The 22,637-nt window shown below is 44.0% G+C and overlaps 1 protein-coding gene across 1 annotated transcript; it reads right to left on the bottom strand.

Moving 5' to 3' along the window:
* Positions 1 to 7,733: 7,733 nt before the first annotated feature.
* On the bottom strand, positions 7,734 to 13,478 carry LOC310897654 (uncharacterized protein). The gene is made up of 4 exons (XM_083831489.1): positions 13,086 to 13,478; positions 12,905 to 13,000; positions 9,162 to 9,225; positions 7,734 to 8,740 (listed from the first exon to the last, which is right to left on the bottom strand). The coding sequence occupies exons 1-4, from the start codon at positions 13,239 to 13,241 to the stop codon at positions 8,703 to 8,705; spliced, it is 354 nt and encodes a 117-aa protein (XP_083687615.1). The 5' UTR covers positions 13,242 to 13,478; the 3' UTR covers positions 7,734 to 8,702.
* Between the last annotated feature and the right edge of the window lie 9,159 nt (positions 13,479 to 22,637).

The raw sequence follows: 22,637 nt of genomic DNA, 5'->3' as shown, positions 1-22,637 counted from the left end.
CTAATCTCTGTTATTTTTAGATTAGCTATTTTTAAGGGATTGCTAGATGCCCACTGTATACCTTCTCTGAGGATTTTGTTTCTCAGTACTGAATGCTCTGCTGCATCTGTGGTTACACCACACCGGTTTGTTCTCTACTAGCTGGATCACAGACAGGGTTAGACCTGGGCAGGCACGGGAACAAAGACCTCTAATTAAGAAAAAGAAAAAAAAAAAGGATAAAAATCAAAGCTGCAGTGACTCAGTCACTGTCTCACTCTCTGGGAACAGAGCCAACTCTCCAGGCGGCGACCTCTCTTCTGGGTGATGGCAACGTGGAGTCCTGGCCTCTCAGCACTTCTTAGACCAGGCTGCAGCAGGTGGAATTTGGCACGTGCCTCAGGGCTAGGTTTTGCTGACATATTCTTGCATTTTTGACTGGTTTCTCCCCCTGAAAAGCAAGGGAGTGTGGAGCAGGGAGAACCCTTTCTTCCCCCCTCAAAGGGAGGGAGCATGCTACCCCTTTTTTTTTAACAATTTTGAAGGAAAAAATGACGGAGCCATGAGCACCGCCTGAAAGCTGAGCTAGCTGTGGCTGTCTGCTTTGATCAGGTCTTCAAAACCACGGCACCTGGCAAGCCACAGCTCCTCTCCAGTGATGAACAGAGGGTTTGGGCTGTTTGTGCTTACAGGTATCTGAAACAGCTGGGATGCAGGATACTTCAGCTACCTAAATGAATACCTCTTTGTGTTCATGCAATACTGTCTTGGCTTGTCGCAAAGCCCTATCAAGATTTTACTAGTGATTTCTCCTCCTATCGGGGAGGATCCTAACCGTGCAGGATCCCAAGTGCTCAGCTTCACACAAACCTCCCTTCTCAGGGGAGAAGACAGCAGCCGCCTGCCTCTTCCAGACCAAAATCCCACGTTGAGTTGCAGAGACCAAACCTGCTTTGCACTGCAAGGCTTTTTTACCCCAACCCAAGGGATCAAAGGCAAATGTTTCCAACTCTAAAGATGACTGAACTGGTGAGAAATGCTGAAGTTTTGAAAAGCAGGCATTTTAGAGGAATGCTTCTGGCTATTAGAGTAGATTAACCTATACATATCAATTTCATATATATAAGGTGCATGTATATTTTTTCAGCCAGACAAAGGTAAGTTCAGCAGCTTTTTGCTGATCGGGTGAAGTGTGAAAAACAGTATACAAGAGTGCTCCTGATGCATGGTCACAGCATCAATAATGAATCCCACTTTAAAAAAAATACACTATTACCCAACTAGGTCAAAAAGAAAAAGAAAAAAGAAAGCCATGGTTATGGTGCAGAAGCCCCAGCAAGTCCCATTCTTCTGACCCAGGCTACTCAGGGCCCAGCATAAAAAGGGCAGGTGCTGCCCACTGCAATTGTTGCCACAATTCTGAAAGTCTGAAGCCAAGATTTCACTCCAAATGACAGCGCCAGTACAGGCAAGCAAGCCAAGACACCTCTAATGTGTTTTTGAAGACTTGCAAGGAACAAATCAATAACTTAACAGACTGACGTAACTGCACTTAGGCCTCCAAATCACTGCTGAAGCTTGTATTTAAACCAAAAATAGGTTTTTCATATTTTTAATGCAGAAAGCAACAGCTGAAATGTTTTCCCCACAGAATTCATTTTTACTCTGGTGCTGTGGTTTCTTTACAAGAGCTAATGTACCTTTCTTTCTGCATTATCCCATGGTGAGAAGTACTCATCTACTTCTCCAGCTGGAGCTTTGATAAACATGTATCAGCACAAGTCGCTCGGAGGTGGGAGAGCTCAACCAGTTTCTACTTTGCCCCCATGAACGTCTGTGACTTTCTTTTTCATTGTCACAATATTTTCCATAAAGCAAGCCAGCATGTCCCTATACTACCTTAAGTGGCTGTGCCTATGGCAGAACTGTCACAGCCAAGACCACGCAAGGAGACGGGGGCAAGGCACCAGAGCTGGATCTCTGCAGAGCTGTAATTTCCATGATTCACATCATTTAATAGCAATGCACCATCAGGGAAACCTGGAGTTGCTAAATGACAGCAATTTCCCACAGATAGGAAATAAAGCTTATCATTTTAGAGCACAGCGTGTTTCATTTTACAGAAACAAATATAGCTACATGATTCTTGCAAGACCATTGCTCTGCAGTACATACATCCTTCCTGCCTTCCTTCCTTCATTTACCCCACTCCCTTCCAGTCCCAATCCACCATTTTTTGAGGAATATGACAGCATTTGCAAAGCAGGCTTTGTGTCCTTTAGAATATCCTCAATTTTCCTTTATAAAACCTCCCTGTTTCTTGGATAAATTAGGACAATCATTTAGACACTCAGGGGAACAAAAGTGCAAAGTGAGAGGAACCTGAGAAAGATTTGGAGGAGGAATTTGACACAATGAAAGTACTGCTGCAGGTTTTTGATTTTACATGAAAGGAATTCCACCTTCCACTTCCCTCATAAACATCATGTCTCATGATGCTTCCCTCCCACTCTTAAGCTCTGTGTTGCCATTTGCTTAGCAGTTCCCTGGCACTAATACAAGTTTCCATAGCAAAGGATGTTAAATGAGACTCTAATCACAAACTCAAGGAACTGCTGAGGACTGAAAGGCAACTAAAACAGACACGAAGCAGCAGAAAAAATGCAAAATACCTTTGGAATATCCCTGCTGGCAACTCTCTATTAGCACTGGGAGATGGTGGGAAAAATATTCCCTTTAGAAATCCTGCCTAAGCAGAGCATCCAAAAGTCTCCAAACCACAGCTGAAAGTGCCAGACTAGGTCTGAAGCCCAGAACTGAGTGGATCAGAACAGATGCGAGGGAGAGAGGCCCTGGCTGTCCTCTGTATCTACATAAATATCAAATCCATCGAAAGTCTTGTGAAAACTGATGATAATGGGATCAAACTTAAAAATCTACGGGACTTTCCCTGCAGAGCTTTAAGCGGAGCACTGAAACCATTGGCCATCAGCGCTCGAGCTGGCATTAGCTGGCATGATTCATGGGCTTCAGTATAAAGAATGCTTCAGAAATGAATGAAAGCTTTATTTACAACTCTTAATGCCCCTTAAAAGGGCTTCTGTGTAAGAGACCCCCACCTTATTAGCGGGAGCACATCACTGAAAGCAAAGTTTAACCCTAATGGCAGCAGAAAGAAGATATGCCCTCCACGGGGAGCTAGCACAGTCATGTCTCCGTGTGTACCCAAGTGATTTTAACCAAGACTAAAGGTGGAGGAAAAAAAATCTGACTTGTAAGGCAACAAAAAAGGCTTTAAAAAGTATGAGGTCTAATGCTTCTTACAGGGTGGGATTCCCCCATCCCTGAGAGCTGCTGTCAAGTACATACGGGTGCATGTACTTCTCCCCCACCCCAAATGTATTGTGCTACCAGGGCTGGTGCTGCTCTCTGTGCCATCCACACTCGGCACAGAAGGGAAATGTGAGTCACAAGGAGTCAGAGTCTTGATGGGGATGGACTGTCCCAGTGGAAGAGCCCCCCCAGTTTCAAACAAGGGTAGAGATCGCATGGGGTGCTGGCAGGGGGCTGTACCCTCACGTTTGTCTCCAGCATCAGGTCCAAGCCCAGGATTACTTGCGATTGCTGTGTTCATGGCTGCACGTCAGCCTTGAGTTCAACAGCAACAGCCAAGGCTTTGGGAGATGACTGAACTGTCACAGGCAGGGCAAACCCCTCTGCGGGGAACAGAGCACAGCAAAATATGCCAAAATGGCCAGGGACTGCATGCTGAAGCAGCGCAGGCAGGTCCAAGGAGGCCACTTGACCTGCCCCTGGAGACAGGCAGTGGTGCCTGCACAGCTACATCGGGCCAAGAAGTGAGCGAAGGATGGACTTGCACCACCCAAAAGCTGGCGCCAGCAGAACCCTTTGCACTGAAGGCTGTGAATTGATCCCAACAGCTGCCCAAATTCCCCTTCCAACCCAGGGTGTGATCTGCCAGACAAAAACTCACCATGCAGAGACTGCTCCTTGTTCCTGCAGTCTCATTTTTGACAAGCGTGAATACTGATATCATTGATTTGAGGCTTCTTAAAGCTGGTGGTACATTTAGATGCCTTTAAATCAGGTGAAGTGCAGTGGATTTTACATTAGCGCTAATAGCAGTTACCCATCCAGTTCCCTTGTGTAACTACAACATGGAGGATTCATCTGAATTTTCCTCTTGAAAATACTTTTTATTGTGCAATCCCTTAAAATTACAGTCAAATATGTCACAATAACATGTGCTGCTTCCACATGTCCAGTTCTTCAGTCATGGTTTCAAAGCACAGTTTAAATTAAGCTACAACCTCCCTCCCCACCCCCCCAAAAAACGAGGTTAAAATCCATACTGTTTACATGGTCTCTTGCCCAGGATGACTAACTTAAAAAAAAAATCTTTCAGGATGTACATGCTGTCTTATTTCAAATATAATTAAAGACAGTCATTTTGCGTCTCTGCCATGAAATAATTAACCATTGATTCATTATACTGAATGTCAAATAGACTAGCCATCTGTAGTGATATTGTGTTACAACTATTTTTTTAAAATGCATTTCAATACAGCTTTTGGACAAAATTAAGCCCAAAATAGGCCCTGCGTAACGTGTTGTGTACCTCCAGAAATGCAATACCATCCCTGGAGGTAATACAACCTCCGAATGATTGCAATCGGTAGCCCCCATCAGCACCAGAAGTTAATACGTTACATGTTAGCATAAACTTTAAGCCGGTACACATGCATAGGTATTGGACAGACTTGGATAAGATACGGGCAGGGAAGGTAAAAGGTGTATCATTGGTTTTAATCAACATTTGAACTTGTGCATTAATTTTTTACCAGCACAGAAAGTCAGGTTCACCAGCTGTGATGTTCTTTAGCTCTTTTCCTCCCCTTCACCCTGTGAGAGCATCAGAAGGGGGCCAATATCTCATTTGTCTGCTCTTAGCTCCAGTGCATCCATACTGCAAGGGGTGTTTTCAGAGCACAGACCCGTCCTTGCAGCTGCCCCATGTCTAGAGAAAGGCCAGAGGGGTTGCTGGCTGGGGAAACAGCAAGCGAGCCCTCCAGGAGTAACTGGTACCTGGTCTGGGTTCTTCCTCCACTCCCTTCCTCCCACTGCATGGGCTTGTCAGGCTTTGGAAATCCACAGGCCACATCCTACGTCTTCCTGCAGCACGTGCCAACGGGCAAGAGCAGAATTTTATTTATTTATTTCCTAAAGCGTTGTCATCAGATGAGTATGAGACCTCTGGACACCTTTACTCCAACCTCCTGCTCAGAGGAGGGTGATTGCCAATGCTAAATGGGGTCAGCTGCAGCTTTGTCTAGCAGATTCTTGAAATGCCTCCAAGGATGGAGGTTCCCCCAACCTCTCTGGTGATCTGTCCCAGGGCTGCACACCTTCCCCATGGGTAAGTTTTTTCCCCAGCACCCAGCTCGAACCTTCCAAGCCACAATTTGTGTCCTTTGCTTCTTGTTACACCATCTCTGCCATCACGCCACTGAGAAGAATTTGAATCTGAGCAGAGTTTGGCTCTGTCACCTTTTCAACTGCCCTTCAAGTGGCTGAAGTCTACTATTACATTGTTCTTCTGCCTCCTGGTCATGCCAGGGCTTTGTTGCTGGCACCAGGGATGGGACATTCTTCACTAAGGAAGTCACCAACATCCTGCTGGATGTTTGTGGGCACTTGGCGCCTTTCAGATGGAGTCACACAGTATTTGCAAACAGGCCACGTAGCATCCGTGTGTGTGTGTGGACAGAGCCAAGTGATCGTGTGCCTTGGGCCATGGTGCCAAGTGCAAGATCCTCTGCCAGGAATTTCTAAACAGCTGTCTATTCAGCTCCCCTGCATCCCTCATGCATGGGACAGGTGGAAGGTAGTATTTTTTTGAGCTAAGAAGTTTACTTCTCTGCACTGAGCATCACCAGGTAAACACAAAAAGTAGAAATAAAGGCAAGAAGCATCACTGAAGCATGTCTCTTTCAAGGTCCAGCTTAGCTCAGCTGTACTCAGGGAAATCTCGTACAAGCGCATGTCAAAGGAGACCCCTGTGGAGCTCAGCCCCAACCATCTTCATGAAGCAAAGGCCCAGAGTTTGGGAAGCACTCATGGAAGAAGGAGGGAGAGCACTGCTCCCCATGCGGCTATGGATACCACCACTCAATGCTCCCTGGTTTTAGTGACAGAGCTCACGGGGTGCCCTTCTCTAGTGTAAAAAGGGTAACTCAGGTAGGCATCCTACCTTCCCTGCTACCCAGGACTCACCGTCTAAGTCTTTCAGACTGTTTGCATGCCGTTGGTCCCTTATTTGGGACAAAATCCTAGCAGCATGAAGCTGAAGCCTCCCCACACCCAAGGCTATTTACAAACCTAAAGCACTCCTTGGAGAGCTGTGTCTGGCTCTCCCTCCTCTTGTAGGAACCTTCCAGCCTCCCCTTCCCTAGTCAGGTACTATAGGCAGGGCAGCAGATCATGAACCTTTCCATCTTCTTGTTGTTTGAACGCCAAGAAGACAACAGACCTTATTTAAAGGCATTCTGCAAGTCCCTACAGAATAAGAAGAGAAAATAGATATTCAACGTATCCTCAATGTAAAGGGTTTAATAGGATTCAGAAAAGTTTATACATCTATTTCCCATCTGGGATTGGGATGCATGTTAGGGAGAAGTCAGGTGCCAAGGGTATCTAATTCCTGCCTCCCAGGAAGGAGTCACCTCAGGCTTCCAACAAAACATTAGGCTGTGATTTGCAGAGAAAGAATTTCATATGTTTTTTGTGGAGTGACCTAGAAAAGGCTCTGAGGCTCCACTAGCGCAGCATACAAACCATCGCTTATCTATGGAGTGACCTAAACAAGGATGTGATGCTCAGCTGCCCGATAATAGCTTGCTTCGGTGATTCAGCGATGTGCAGCGCTTCAAACAGAGCTGCCCGGCCAGCGAGTCAACATTCACAAACCTTAAGTTCAGGATCTGACTCCCAACCACCTTGAAGAAGCTGTTTATGAAAAGGAAGAGATTCTTTTAAGGCTGTAGTTAGCCTCATACATTAATTTTAAAATTATGTCTCCCTGTTCCCTTCCGACTGCAGTAGTCCCAAGTGCACGTTGCCAGTCTTCCCTTCAGTTGAGAGGAAGCTGATGTAGTGCTGAGGAATGGGCAAAGGATGAGATGGTTTGGCTCTGCACTAGTGTTACCTTGGTACAGTCATTTCACGTCCTCGTGCCTCAGACCCCTGCTTGTGAATCGGAGTGAACTAAAACCTCCTTTCTCCCACGGTGAATTTATTCCGCCTATTCAGATAGCTAACTTTTCAAGACAGGGACAGTGCTGAGCAAAATGCAGGCCGTGAGCAATAATAAGGCAATAATCAATGTCCTGCATTCATTGGCATTGGTCTGCAGAAGTCATTAGGCAGTTATAAACAGTTGTGTGCCCAGGGTAAGAATCACAGAGGGCCCTGCTTTTTGGAGATGAGGAGAAATCTGCTTTTATACGAAGAATTTATGAATGATTAGTAAGATGAAGTATCTTCTGTTTTCCAAACAGAAAAAGACTAAATAAATTCCTGAAGTGTCTTATTTTCTGTAGTGAGAAAATAAATGAACACAAAAGTTATCGCAAGCCAGTGCCTGGTTTGAGCAAGAAGAGCTTTTTCCTCTTCTCTCTCTGATGTGTTCATGAAGATGGAATTACGTTTGCCTTGGAAATGACTTCCTTATTTCTTGGGTGTTCACTCAGTTCTTCTAGGATGCTAATTTAAGTGCTGGTGGATCACATGGCAGGACTTTGCACTTACGGACAGCCTCATTAACTGACCAGTGATACAGATTACCCGTGCTAAAAGATCCATAACTGGTTGATGTCGCCTTCCCCCTGGTTTCCACTTAAGCAACACTTTAAACTAGGTCAGAGCATTAATTAACTTTTTCATGAGATCTCATCAGCACATCCTGCCTCCCATTGGCTAGTTAATTAAAATCAACACCAATATTCGGCTGCTACTTTGCCGAAAAAAAAATGCTAGTAATTATCGTTTTGGGGAATAAATTACTTACGACTTGCTGTGTCTTAATGCTCACCTGCTCTGCTGTACCTGGAAGACAAAAACCTTTCTGTCCTGCTTGGGTTTTCTGTAGGTAAACTGGTGCCCAGTGACAGGATAAGAGGCACCAGGCACAAACTGCAACACAGGAAGTTCCATCTGAATATAGGGAAAAACTTCCTTACAGTCAGGGTGACAGAGTGCTGGCACAGGGTGTGGAGCCTCCTTCCCTGGTGATATTCAAAACCTGCTCGGATGTGATCCTGTGCAACGTGCTCTAGGTGACCCTGCTTCAGCAGGGGGTTGGACCAGATGACCTGCAAAGGTCCCTTCCCACCTCAACCATTCCGTGACTGTGACTGGGCCATAGGAACATGTGCCTTGGTTTTGCCCGTGGCTGCACTTCTGCTTGACAAATCTTTATTGAACATCACCTCCTTAAAACAGTCTGGTTTCTTTCAGCTTTCTTTTTGAAAACTGACTCCCTGAGCACCCTTCAAGGACACAGCTGACCTTGGATAAGTTTGAGTTCAGGCTTGACCTGGGTGTTTCGGATAAGAGAGGGTCCTTCTGTGTTCCCACAGGTGTACTCATACTCACAGAGCACTCCGATGAGCTTGGATTTGGGTTCATGGAGTAGTGCAGGAGACTCATCTCTCCTTACTTGAAATGACAACAGCATAGGCTCCTGGGTCAAAGTAAGCCGAGCAGATTTTCAGTTGGTGGAAGGCAACAAGCACTTATACTTGTAACAGCCTAAAGGAGACACCTAAATAGTACAGAATAACCCTTCTCTAGAAATGCTTTCTCTTCCCTTGACAAGGAAGGGAGGGTAAACAAGATGCTTGGCTGTAGACAGCTGTTATGTGCAGTGAAACAAACCTCAACCCTCAGAGCATCCCCTTTACTCCCTCGGAAAAATGACGTCTGTCCCTGGGAGAAGCCCGGTGAGATCACTCCCAGCCTGAAGCTCTTTTGCCTGTGAGGTATAAAATATCTGTGTGGCTTCAGGAAACTCTAGCTGACATTCCCGGTCAAGGAAACAGTTGTGGCTTCCCTGAATACATGGAAGGGCGACATTTATAATTAGTGGCTTGAACTGTACTGACCTGGGTCTGGCGGCTCCAGTTCCTCTCCTGAAGTTGCCAGCCAGGCTGCCACTCTTCCCTTGCCCTGCAAGGTGAGAGGAAAATCAGCTGGCAGCTGTTGACCAGGGACAGAGATACCGTGCTTTACAAAGTCATCCACCAGGACAACAAAATCTACATATAAATATAGCTGCCTTCATTATGTATGGTGGGGACACAAAAAAACTCTTGCTGAGATTGCCTGTGGCCTTGGATTGGGCATCTGAACCCTTTCCACAGCTTTGAAAAAATCTAAGAAAATGAAAGATCTTATCACAATTTTAGATCTCACTGCCTGGAGCTGAATTCTGAAGTGCAGACAGACAACAAAAGCAAACTAAGGGTTTAGGATATTTTTTTTTCCCTGGATAAACTTTGGCCTCTTTCTTCAGCCTCAATCTTTATCTACTCCCTTCCTCATTTCGTACATATGACTGGAAACCCAGGTCCTGTAACTACCTATGGAAATAAACACATGAGCTGGATTGTTTGCTGGAACGAGATCTTTGCTGTAGCCACCGTTTCTTCCGCTTTGGCGACAGTACGGAGCACCCTGGGAACTGCATCCGAAAGCAGTACTTCTTGCAAGACAGCCTCATGGCAAGGCTTGTATTAGGCAGCACAAATTTGACGCTGGTTCTGGTCTGTGTTGGAAGCTGAGGGAGTTCTGCCAGTGCGTTCAACAGGAATGGGACCGAGATGTTGATGGAGAACAGATTGAATTGTTTAATTCAGCACGAGATGTTGAGCATTCCTCAGATGAAGTGGTCTCTTCCAAGTTTGCAGTGTTTCACCTGCTCTAGCTTTTTGTGATAGGAGTATATGAGGGGGTTTAAGATATATCCCCAGCTCATTTTTGTTGGCAGAGGACATTTCAAACCTTTCTTGATCAGCTTCCAGGAACCCAGGGCATGGTTTCTCATAAGAATTGCTGGCCACCGACCGCAGGCCCCCCCGCAGGTGTGCCCCGGATGCTTATTGTTCACAGGTATTATCACACCGAGTTAACGCCCACCAGACCTTGCCAGTGTTGACTTAGCAACTTCTGTTCAGCAATACTTGGGCAAGAATCTGCTTCCTGTTTTGGGGTAGGTCTGTGCCTCTCAACTGGCAAAAAAAAAAAAAAGGTGATGCTGCTGATTAGCTCATTACAAGCGTGACAATAGAAAGTCCCTTGTTTTTTAAAGGTGACTGACTATTTCACACTTGGGATGTATGAAGCAGAACTGAAAAGATCAAACAAGATAACTGCCAAGGTAAACTTTGAAACACTATGGGAAGCAGATAGGCTGAAATGGGGATTAAAAGGACAGATGCTGGCCATCAGTACAATTTCCCTGCCGCTGAAGGAACTTGGCTGCATTGCACCAGAAAGCTCCTGGTATTTGTCATTTTGAGCTGACAATACACTCGAGTCCTGGAATCGAGCACCATATTCTTATTTCTTCAGGTGTGTCTGTTACGGGCAGTATTCACATGAATACGCATTTATGCAGCAGTGTTTGAGGTCTGGCACTGACCACCACAAATCTGCAATACAGTCATATTTTTGTGCTCACTAAGCCTGTCCCACAGGGAAGTGAAGTCCTAATGCTAACACTCCTCTTCTGTCTTCCTCCTCCTCCCCTCTACAGACAATTGCTGGCACGTTTTTATGATAGTCTTTTAGATGGACGTATTTATAAATGATATCCTAAAAGAGCAATCCCTTAAAAAATCTGCTGCACTGCCACTACTAGCTAAACCCACCACTTGGGCTATTAGGTTGTGGCTGTCTGTAAGCTTCTGCCTGTGAGAAACAGTGGAGACACCCAGCTGCTTGCCCGTCACATGGAGAAAGCATGAGCAGGAGACATCACTGCTTACAATTCATATCCTGTTTGCTTTTCTCAAGCCCACGGAGCAAAGTATTCAGGATACTTCTCTCCAGCACTGGCCCAGCACAGCTGGAGCTTCTGAGCCCAAGCACAAGTTCTGAGATTTCTAGGAGGGCTCTAGTGAGATTTGCTGAGGTTTCTGGAGTCTAAAACCTGCCTAAGTTGCCATGTCAGCTTTCCTTTCACCTTTTAATGTTTGTTTCTTTGAGAAGCAGGTTGTCTTTTTTATCTACATCCTTGCTGTGGAGGGGCAGGGGCAGCCAAGGGGTGCAACTGGTCTAACCATAGGATGAAAAGAGCAAAACTACAATGAAAAGAGTGAAACTAGTCTAGAAGTCCTTAAAAGCATATTCCTTTATGGTGCAATCACAGCAAAAAATATGCATGTTTTATACTGACAGGTGGGGCACTTCTGTTCATCCTTAAAGTGGTACTAGGTATCTGAGCTGTGACACAGCTCTGAGATCTAAAATGTTCTCAGCTTGTCTCTGGACGAAAGGCAGAACGCATTTCCCTGGTGAATCTGGCTTAATTTGCATTTCTTTGCCTATCAAGCAGAATTATAACATGGTATCTGAGACAAGCGAGTAGGAAAATGCACATGCACCCTGGATGGAGAGACCACTCTCTTTAACTTATCTTTCTTTAACTTGTCCAGGAAAACCGCTTCTTCTATCGGAAGAATATCCTATCAGTGCTCTCTGGTCTTCCCATATCAACCAGCCTTCATACCCCAGGCTTCCTTTGCTATCCTTATCCAAGATAGTGTTGCTATCATGTTAGATAACTTACAAGCGCAAAATATGCTGTGGCATTTTGTCTGGGAAAATAATAAAGCCCTGTCTATTCATTGCAACATGAATATGGCTAAAGACAACTACAGACAAATATAAGACAACTTCCAGACTCTCATTAAACACTCAGCTCTCCTAAACTCTTCACCTGTTTCCCAACTTTACGATTTTGTCTGCCTGTGTGCAAGACTTCATCACACCACAAGAAACAGAAGACACAAAGATTAGTCACTTTGGCTGGAAAAAAACACAGTTACAAAACACTGATTATCCCAGAACTTGTTCTCTTAACACAATAGTTGCAAGGCAATGGCTCATGTAAACAATGATAATTACTTCCTCTTGCCTTTTGAATAGTCAATTGCAATAAAAGTGATACTTTACTGCTCCTAAACCAGTTCATGTTTACATGTTTGCAAGCTATCAAGCACCCAAATGGCAGAAAATAGTCAATATCTAAAAAGGAATGTGTTGTTTCAATTTTTTGTATTAATCGTCAATAATGTGGCTTATGGTAGTATTAAATTTAAGGACAGCCATTTCTTACATCCTTCCTGTGTCCTGGGAAAGACAGGTTCATTTAGCTCTGCCTGCTAAATGCCCACAGGTAGCTTGTTGTGTCTGAACCACGTTCTGAAATCAATTCCTGCCCTTGCTTGTGCTCCCCAGAATGGGTACCACCTCCCCAAGTAACTGCATAAAAGCTCCGCTCCACATCTGCCCTGTGTCCTCGCTTCCTAAACACATCCCCTGCTGGCGCTGTGGGCACAGATGGAAAAAACACCGCTTCTCTGAGTTGATGAACCAGCTGAGAGTTTTCCTCTGTGCAGGGAAATCTCCACCAGCCATCTCTGAGCTCACAGAATCACAGAAACACAGGATGGCTGCTGTGGGTCTGGACTTCTGCAGCTCATCTGATCCAGCCCCTGCTCAAGCAGGGCCACCCAGAGCAGCTTGCCCAGGACCACGTCCAGCTACTGCCCATGATAGATGAAGAATGGCTGCTTTAACACATACAAACATTGGAGAGAGCCCATAATTTGGCACATTTCACCTCAGTTTGTTCTCTGTTCCTTTCTGCGTCTTCCCTTGTCAAACTGCTCTCCTCTTGGATGGGGCTAGCTCCAGGTGACACATGTGGCCACTTCCCCTGGGGGAAAGAGGAGAAAGAAACGGGTCAGCATGATGTGGAGGCGGCAGAGCTGAAGGCTTTGCCCCCTGTGTACATGACTTACCAATGCAAGGCACACAAGGCCTTCTATTTTGCCTCTGTAAAGTCGGAGCAGGTTGTGCCCAGTTCCTGCTGAGCGAGGCTGGTGCAGGAAGGGCTGCAGGCATTTAGGAGGCTCTGAGGCCAGTGATGGGGAGGCGCTGTAACCCTCGACGTTCATTTTGCAAACCCTGGTGTCAAACTAACACAGCCACCTGATGCTTCAGGGCTTTACCCTGGCCTTACGCATGTGACACGTGGCCAGGCCCGGTGAGCAGGTCTCTGAAGTGATCCCCGCTGCCCACATGGGACAGCGACGTACTGCTGGTACCACCTGGTCACCAGCCCTCTGCAATACCGAACAAATGATTTAAAACTGCCGAAAACAGTTCAGGAGATGCTTTATGGGGCTTGCCTTTCCACCAGGTGAATTATTCACCAGTGGAAGGACTCCCCTGGAGAAGATGAGGGCTTCAGGACTCACCCCAGCACCCCGCCAGGGGAAACATGGGGAAACCAGACACAGGGCTCCATAATTTGGTGTCCCTTGTGTCATCTCCCTTCCCCTTTCCCATACAGTGCCAGTTCTGCTGGAGGTATTACACTGGGAGGGTGACTGCAGGTAAAACACCACCCGTGTGGACAAACAGGGGCCACCGAGTGGTGAGTGAGAGCCCTGTGGAAACTGCCACCACACGACTTCGAGTAAAAGTCAGTAAAAGACTAAGAACACACTAAATTTGAAGTGAATGAGCACTCTCGTTGTCCTTGCAGGCTTTGCTGAGCTGGGAGGAGCACGGGGCCCTTTCTCCCCCGTGACAGCTGTAGGTAGTGTCTCCACAGCGTTCCCAACCCTTGTCCTCCAGGAAGGAGGCAATGTGAAAGTCACTACCAGGCCTCAGAGAATGAGAGCGCAGTACTAAAGCCCAAACTAAAGCATACTGAAGCCAAGAGATATCCACTGATTGATACAGATGCTGGGTCAGGCCTTTAGCAAATAACTAATTACTTCTTGAGTTGGGAATAGCTGAGTGGGGACTTGTACACACACTCTCCAGTTAATAATTTATTCACACGAATACTCCTCCATCTTGCAGGCAGTCCTACTGAAAGCAAGGATTACAATGCAATTAAGGACTGCAGGATGAAGTCCTGAGATAAGATACAAAATAAACAACAGATAGCACAGACATTAATTACTGTTTAGAAATAGTTAGATAATGAAGTCAGGACAGCCATGAGTCACGATGATGTTTCACTTCTTCACGAGCTTAGGAGCAAAACTGTTCTTAGTACAAAGCCACAGTTCTAATTTTAAAGATTGCTATTGTCACAAAAGTTGTGGCTGAGGTTCTAACCTGTCTGTGACCGGGCAAAAAAAGGTGACAACCTCATGAAGCCCTAGGGCGTAAGGTTTTTGCAGGAGCTCAGTGTTAACTCTGTGGAAGTCATTCTCCCTGCTATCTTCCCCGTCAATGCCTAATTTGTTTTTCTATTTTTAACATGCCAATTTTTTTTTAGTTCAGCTTTCCAAGAAACTGGAAGTTTATGTGACTAGGCTGTGTGTTTACATTCATTTGTCTTGTCCCTTCCTGCTTCCCAACGCATTTGGAATCTACCCACTGGTTTCAGACAATATTGACTGAGGGGAAAGGGCCTTGGGGATCTGCACCAGGAGCCTTGCAGAAGACACTGTATTGAAGGATTTAGGCAGCACGAACAGACCATGTCTGCCCTACCAGGCCTCATACTTAGGTCTTGAGCAGCCTGTAGGTTTGCACGAGCAGCTGCTGCAAGGGAACCTGCTGGAGGGCCTGTGCTGTGCACTGGTGGGTGTTCAGACAGAAGTAACAGCCCAGCCTGTCAGGAGGAGATGTATGGGTTCGTTGGTTACACAAAGCAAAGGACACCACAGCATGGGAGGGTGGCAGACCGCGGATGGGATCTGCACAGTGTGCTGTAGGAAAATCCATCCAGAGTCTGTCCAATGTTGTATGAAAGCGGGGTTCCCAGCATCTCAGGGGGTGAAAGATTTACTCACCACCTATTTTTATTCTGTCATATTGAAACAGCTATTTCATTACATCATTTGTTGTTGGGCGTTTCCTACTGAGATCTGGAAAGAGCCCTGCACTGTCTCTCCCTCTCAGCCCTCCCAGTGCAGAACAGGATCTCAATGTCCTAGGACACAAGGTGCACAGCCAGGACAGGAGGGACAGCTCACGTGTCACTGCTGAAGGAAAGCCTGTAGCATGAAATTAATCTTTAAAACACACAAGTGGGAAAGAGATGCTGACAGTCAGCCTTTGTTAGCTCCATTGTCTATAATATTTCATTTTAAAACACTTTTTTAAAAATTGTGCTTTCACTTAGTAAAGATAAAACATCTCTGAGCAGTGCAGACAACTTGTGCAATTGCATGACTTGGAAAAAAAAAGATATATTTGCTTTGTTTCTGTAATATTTTCCAAAATGCTTGCCTTACTGAAACAAAAGGCATTTTCTGAATATGCACTTTTGCAAAAAAAAAAAAAAAAGTCTGCTGTGTATTTGATCCAGTTATTTCACAAAACAAATCATAACCCTTTGTTTAGATTAGAAAATATTAAATGTCTGGAGCATGTTGCAAAACAAAGTAAACAAAAATAAACAGGAAATATGCAGCTGAGTAGCCACAACATATTAAGGTCAGTTCCCCTTGTTTTGGCTCTAAACTGTATCCTTTCCCATTGTGTATTTTTTTCCAGGATTTTTTTTCTCTCTCTCTCTTTTTTTTTTTTTCCTTCTGACTGCTGCTTTTCCTCTCCTGCTTTAATTGAATCATTCATTCCCTTCTGCCCGTTAGAGAGTCTGAAGAAATAAACTTTTTATCTCAGCTCGGCAGCTGGAGGTGATGATCCCTATGCACAAGTCACAAATTGTGTGTAAGATTATGTCAAATTTTGACTCATTTACTGGCTTTTCAATTACTTTAATTCAGCCTGACCCTTGGCTTGGTTCAGAATTGTTTGCATAAGATCTGTGAGATAAAGGAATTAGAAAGCTAACATAACAATTCATTGAGGCAAGGCAGTTTAAGAATCATCCCACCCTGTTCACAGCCTTTCCAGTAGTTCAGTCCCTGGGTGGAAACGATGGGATTTTGGAAGTGCCTTTCAATGCCCATACCCTAAAAGGGCTACACTCCTCCTTTCAATTTGGGTCTAAGAACCTCGGCAGATTTTGACCACGTGCATGCAGTATGGGACATGGCCCACAAAGAGGAACCCACTGGAAGATCACATTTGCTTTTGTTGTTTGACTCTTGACATTCTTTAATCTACATAATTCCACTGTAAAAAAGCGACCGTTTAGTGTCCACAAAGTCTTTTGAGTGTCATATGATCCCTTAATACAGTTTATGTTCTCAGTCCCCAAGATAGTAAGACACTGGCTTGTTTTAATAATGTTTAAAACTGGTTTGATGTTTAGTGGTTATAATTATTTGTGGAGTGATACTTAGAAGGGAAACAGCAGAGATAATTATAGCTGCTTCTCATCCTGGAAGAGAGCAAGGAAACAACATGAGGTTGCCATTAACACTAAAATTGATCATATGCGTGACCAGGAACTTGCTTTACTCCTCACGCTAACACACTTACAAATGCAAAAGCTTAAAAATGTGAAAGTTTTTGTACAACAACGCAAGCTGGCCATAAGTCAACATTAGCAGACTTTCAAGGCAAATACTTTTCCACTCTGGATGCGGCTGTTGTTTATTGGGCAGGATGCCTTGCTGCAACATATGGTCTCACCTCCAGGGAATGGTTAACAAAATTGGTAGGAGCCCCAGACTACCTCCCCTCAAATCACAAGGATTTTCTGCAGCCCAGAGAAATGCATGGGGCAATTTGCACAATAAAGATATGAAAATATATTTTCTGTCTAAATGGTCCTTTACAGTAATTCATGCAGATTACATGTTCAAGTGACTGAAGGTTGCATCTCAAAACAGTGCCTTGGGACTGAGGCTGTTTCCCCCAGTGGTGACCAGTGGGAACGTGCTTCGTGCATTTTGTAGGGCACCAGCTTGGGTTCAGGATGGCCAGGCTCAGCCTGGGACTGCAGCACAGCTCTTCCTCGCTGGGATCCTTCCCCACAGGCAGTTTTAGACATTATTCCTCTTGACTCCCCCTGGCAAGGTCAGGTCCTGAGAGGAGAGGCTGAGACAGCACGGAGGGCTGCTCCTTCAGCAGCTATTTTCCAGCACCAGGTAGTTTCCCTGGGGCATGAATGGCTGCAATCTCACGGTTGCAATCTCACTGGCATCAGCAAAGCAGAGCCTTGCACATTTTAATTAATTGGTCCTCTGCCTGTGGCCCCTCAGCCACAGCTTCATCCGTGCTGCCTTTGTGCACAGGCCAGGGATACGGCCAGTCCTCGGGCACACCTCGGCCTCTTGTGGTTTCACAGCCGAGAGCAGCCAGGGATATTTCCAGCCCTTGTCCATGATTCTCAGAAAAGGGTGCTCACACCCAACCAACAAGCTCACTCTTGAGATCCCACTGCCTAGTACCAGCTGCAGCCCAGATTTCACAGCTTTGCAGCCCAGATTTCACAGCTTTTGTTTTACTCGTCCTGGTACTCTTTTGTTTGGTGAGAAAACCAGCCCATATCCCAACAGATTTTGTACTGTTTAAAGGACTACCTATCCTTTATGTGTCTGGGGTGAACCTGATAAACCAGTTTCTGCTGCTGTTACACCAAGGCTATGCATTGTTCAGCTGTACAGCATGTCACTTTTAATCACTGATCTTACATCTTCATTGTGGTTGCTCTTAATTTTTAAAGCTTTCACAAAAATGTGAATGGCGAGCTTGGGAGCAGCTTTACGTGAGCACACACACTGGGGAGAACTGTCAGACACAGCTGGAGCAACAGCCCAGTTGCAGGTCAGTCTGGGTTTGCAAAACAAGGGATGTTGTCATCTTTACAGCTACATACATTCATACGTATCTGCAGAAGTTGGGAGGTGGGAGTTGTTACTTCTTCCCAGCGAGCATAGTAAGAGTGAGAATTGCTCCAAAGGCTTTCTTGGTTTGTATCTTGTCGGCTTTGAAAGTCTTAATTCTAGACATTTTTAATGCTGTGCTTTTACAGAATGTCATGCCAATGACTGAAACTTAAGACTGAAACTTAAACATGTATTTCTGTCATGGATGGAGGGGGAACAAAAGCATAAGAGGACAGGAAAAGCTAACTTTTGCCCCTGTTGAATTTGAGGTCCCCCACTTACTTTCTTTATGTAAGTACCTTCATGAAAGGCCTACTTGAAGAAACATTCAGTCTGGAAGTAGAGCTTCAGCAGACAATACGTAAGTGGCACGTTTCTGCCCCTGTTGGCCCCCTTGCTGTTCACACGGGCACTGGGAGCACCAGTATCCTTCACCCCTGAGGGGCACGGGGCACCAGCACACTGCTGCCCAGCATTATCACTAGCCCTGACCTGCAGAGTCCAAAGGAAGCACTTGCATCACTACTATTGTTACCTGGCAAAGCATAAAATTCAGTCACACATTTCATGTAAAACGCAAACACGACCTTTGAAAGCGGATTTTGAACCACAACAGAGTCATACGTGCCTGCTGTCACAGGAAACCACTCTCTCCTTGCATTAGGGCAGGTGTTCCTCCCTGTTCTTGAGATAAAACCAAAGCAAAGCAAAAAAACCTAACACTATCAGTGTCATATTCCACAACTGCCATTGTTCTTCATTTGCTGGGCATGTTTGTCTCCGACACGGTGAAATGGGTGCTGCTGGCAAAAGGAGCGTGGGAGCTCTTGGTTGTAACTTCAGAGACAACCAGATGGAGGCTGGAGGAACACAGGAAGGTTCATACAAGTGGCTGAAGAGTGGCTTGTAGCTGGCACGCAGACAGAGCTGGGAGTTACACAATACCACATATACATGTGTGTATATATATAAAGTTAAATTTATATATAAAACTTACTAGATAACTCATTATATATTCATTTTTATAAACAAAAAACTATCGTATTAGTAGTCACTTTGGGCCAGTTTAGATGTGGTGCTTTGATGGTGTGATACTTCAGTTCTTCTTTTAAATGCTTCACCATAAAACTTACGTGTTTCATTTCAGCAACTATCAAAAAGCTTAGATCAAGAAGCAAATCGTTCTTAGGCACCTTGAAGACTAGATTACAATGTCTTCTTTTCAATCAAAATCTCATTTCTGCAACCTTGTATTAGCATGCAGGTTTTGAGGGGTTAATTTTCTGTTGTATAATCTGACACCAGTTGTAGACAATGTTACATGAAAATGAACATCATTTGCAAATGACTGAATCTTCTGCAGGAGAAAGCAGGATATCTGTAACTATTCTTTTTCATGTCACGAATTTGCTAATCGTGAACAGTAACCACCTAAGGGTGTTGTTATTAAATGTGCTCCTGCACATCTACAGCAGCATTCCTCCACTCCCTCCACACCTTTGACTTACCTTCTAGGTTTCCCCATTGCATCCATTTAAAAGAAGTTTTTTTATTATTATTATTTTCTTTCTTAATTCTTATCACCCACTTCTCTGATGTGTTTCTATGTTCCCCAGCTGCTAATTTGTCCACAGAGCAAACGATATTATGCAGTATTATAGCATATATTACATAGAAAATGCCATTGTACAACAGACACTTTTCTATTAATCCTTCCTCATCATTCTCCATGAGAGTAGGAGGCTTTTGCCATGCTGACAGCAGTTCTACTGTCTTGAATTTTTTATGCTTGCTTCATACCTTCCAGTCTCATAGCATCACTTTTCTGCAGGGTCTGTAAGTTGTCCAAATTCCACGAGATAATGATACAGCAATATTCTCAGTGACAGAGAAAAAGTCAGAAGTGCATTTTCAAGAATAAGTGATTCTACAAAACGATTAAAAAAATAGCATCCTTTCTAACTGGGTGCTGTGCATAAATTTGCATAATTTTACAAGCTTTTTTTATTCACAATATCCCATCAGAGCAAGGAAAACTGCAGAAAATCAAGTAGAGTACGATAAGGACTGCAATTCATCACAATACGCACAGCTTTCATCAGCTGCAAGCACTGGTGGCAGTGGAATTGCTAATGCAAACTGTGAAGAGAGGAGGGAGCATGTAGAAAGACTGTGAACGTCGAATCATAACTGCTTATAGTTTGAAATTAAGCTTGATTTGTAGGTTGAATCTTTAATTCTGGCAGCTGAAGAAAATATTACATGGGCTACAGAAGTGGACAGAAAACCTCAGAGGCATTTCCCTAGTGCCTTTTCAGTACAGGTTTGATAGTCGCAGGAACAAAGACAGCAGCTTGCCAGACAGTGGTGGCCAACTTCTCCGAGTAACTCTTAAATTACTCTAGTGGAAAAGGGGAGACGAGCTTTTCATTGCTCACACGTGAATAGACAGCTTGTGTTTGCACACTTGAAGCAGATCTTGGAGCCATGTCTTTCTGGATCGCCTTGGGACTTTTTGCAAACAGCAACTCAATTCATCTAAGGCTGTATGATATTAAACCCCATTTCCTTTGTTTTCATTTTATTGCTATGTAAACAAGAAAAGCAGAGCACCAATCTTATTTTTTTTGGACAGATGCTTAAGAAAAGTTCTATAAACTCATCTATGTGCTCTAATTACATTTCAGTTTTATATTATCATAAGGAACAGCTGAGACTTGCTTGCTGTGACATGGCAGGCACGTATGACCTTATCTGACCCAACCATATTGCAGCAGCTCCTCAAGGAGGGACAAAAAAATAAAATGTACGCAGGCAAACTTAATTAATGTAGATTTTTTTTTTCAAGTTAAGCCTAGACATAGCAATATTTCCCATCCCACCCTCTCCCTACTTGCTCTAATTTACACTGAGCACAAGCTTAATCGTTATTCTTAATTAGTTGGTTTGGTTTGGTAAGGCTAAGAAGTAGTGCAGTGGTATTATTTATAGGAATAAAGTTACTGAAAATTATACATCAGCGAAAGGCTTCAGAACAAGGCAAGATAGGGATCACACAAGTTGAGGCAAAGAGAGTAGATGACCTCAAACCTACTGATGCAATCATGGTAACATTAATTGTTCAGAGAAATGAGTCATAAAGCAAAAAAAAAAAAAAAGTCTTCCCTTTGAAAAGCCTATTGATTACAAAACAGAGAACATCATCTTAGATTTTGACAAACTCAAGTCACCATTAGAAAGAAAAGTAGTGCTTGAAAGTTGCCTGACAAATCCTGCTGTTTGGAATCAGCTGATTCTCTTAATGCACCAAAGAAATTCCTATTAGCAGTCTTTACAAATGAAGAAATATAAATTATTGAAGATACCTGAAGAAATAAAAAATGGTTTGGTTGAAAGAATGTCAGCTTCTAACTGAAACCTTATAAGGAGAGAAAAAAAATAATTCTCTAAGCATTTCCACTGAGCAGATTGTATTAGTTTCTCATAACTTAGCGAATAAGGAGGGAGATGTAGAATCTTTAATAAAATGAATACGTATTTTTTGAATACATTTAAGGCTTAAATTTCAATTTTTGGCCATATTAAACTATTGTAGGAAATGCAATAATAGTTTTGACAGGATACAGGTGGTTTTTTTGAGTACATACTAGAGCTGAAAGAGGCCAAATGTTGCACCTCTAGTTATAACAAAAATTTAATGGTACAATTTTTTAGCGTGATGCTGGCACCATATCAAAGGCCTACTTTTGAAAAATGTAACTCACCCAAGCATGCTTGAAAGTATTCATTTCTCTCCCCACTTTGAAACAAATTACTTGAAGTAATAAATCTTAAAAATGGGCAAGAAAAAAAAAATACATCAAGAAGGTAATTACTTTTCTAAATAGTATTTTCTCTATAGTTTCTTCCTTCCCTCTTTCTTCAGCCCAGTGTTGATTACAGCCATAGAAGTGATGGTTCCTAATGTTTACTTAATTACCATTTGTAACTACAGTAGGGTTTGTAACTACAGTAGTTCATATTCACGTTTAACAAGAACCTCACTTTCCAACAAACACTTCAGCAAACCTCTATCCTCCTTACCCAGATGAATTCCTCCTCTCCCTTTGGCTTTGGCACAAACTGATTTCAGCCATCCTATCCATTTACAGCTAACCTCCTCCTGCCGTTCCTCATTTAAGCAAGGTACTCCGATTGTGCAATAGTCACATGAAGATCTCAACAACTTGGAAATATTACACACTTTACTGGTAAGTAACATCTGATATTAATATTAATTTTCCCTGCAACATCTAGGTGTACGCCACAAATTGCTCAGAAACATGTCTGGATTTGCAGGGAATGAATGAGTGGAAAAGAGCCATATATTTATTTAAAGAGCAGCTAGAAGGTCAGCACAGAGCAGCATACCTATTACGGCGCTAGCTCCTAATGCAAGACAGAGGATAAGTGGTTTCACGGTATACTCAAACTGCAGCGTCTTTGTCATCTGACACAAGTTGTATAAAGCAGAAGCAAGTTCCCTAACAAACTATTTATGCAAGTTTATTATTGTGAGAGTGACAGGGCTGGCCATGCTATCAC

Source organism: Anser anser (genome assembly GCF_964211835.1).
Source record: "Anser anser genome assembly, chromosome: 3".
In the NCBI taxonomy this organism is placed as follows: domain Eukaryota; kingdom Metazoa; phylum Chordata; class Aves; order Anseriformes; family Anatidae; genus Anser; species Anser anser.
This window is presented reverse-complemented; position numbering and strand designations above follow the sequence as displayed.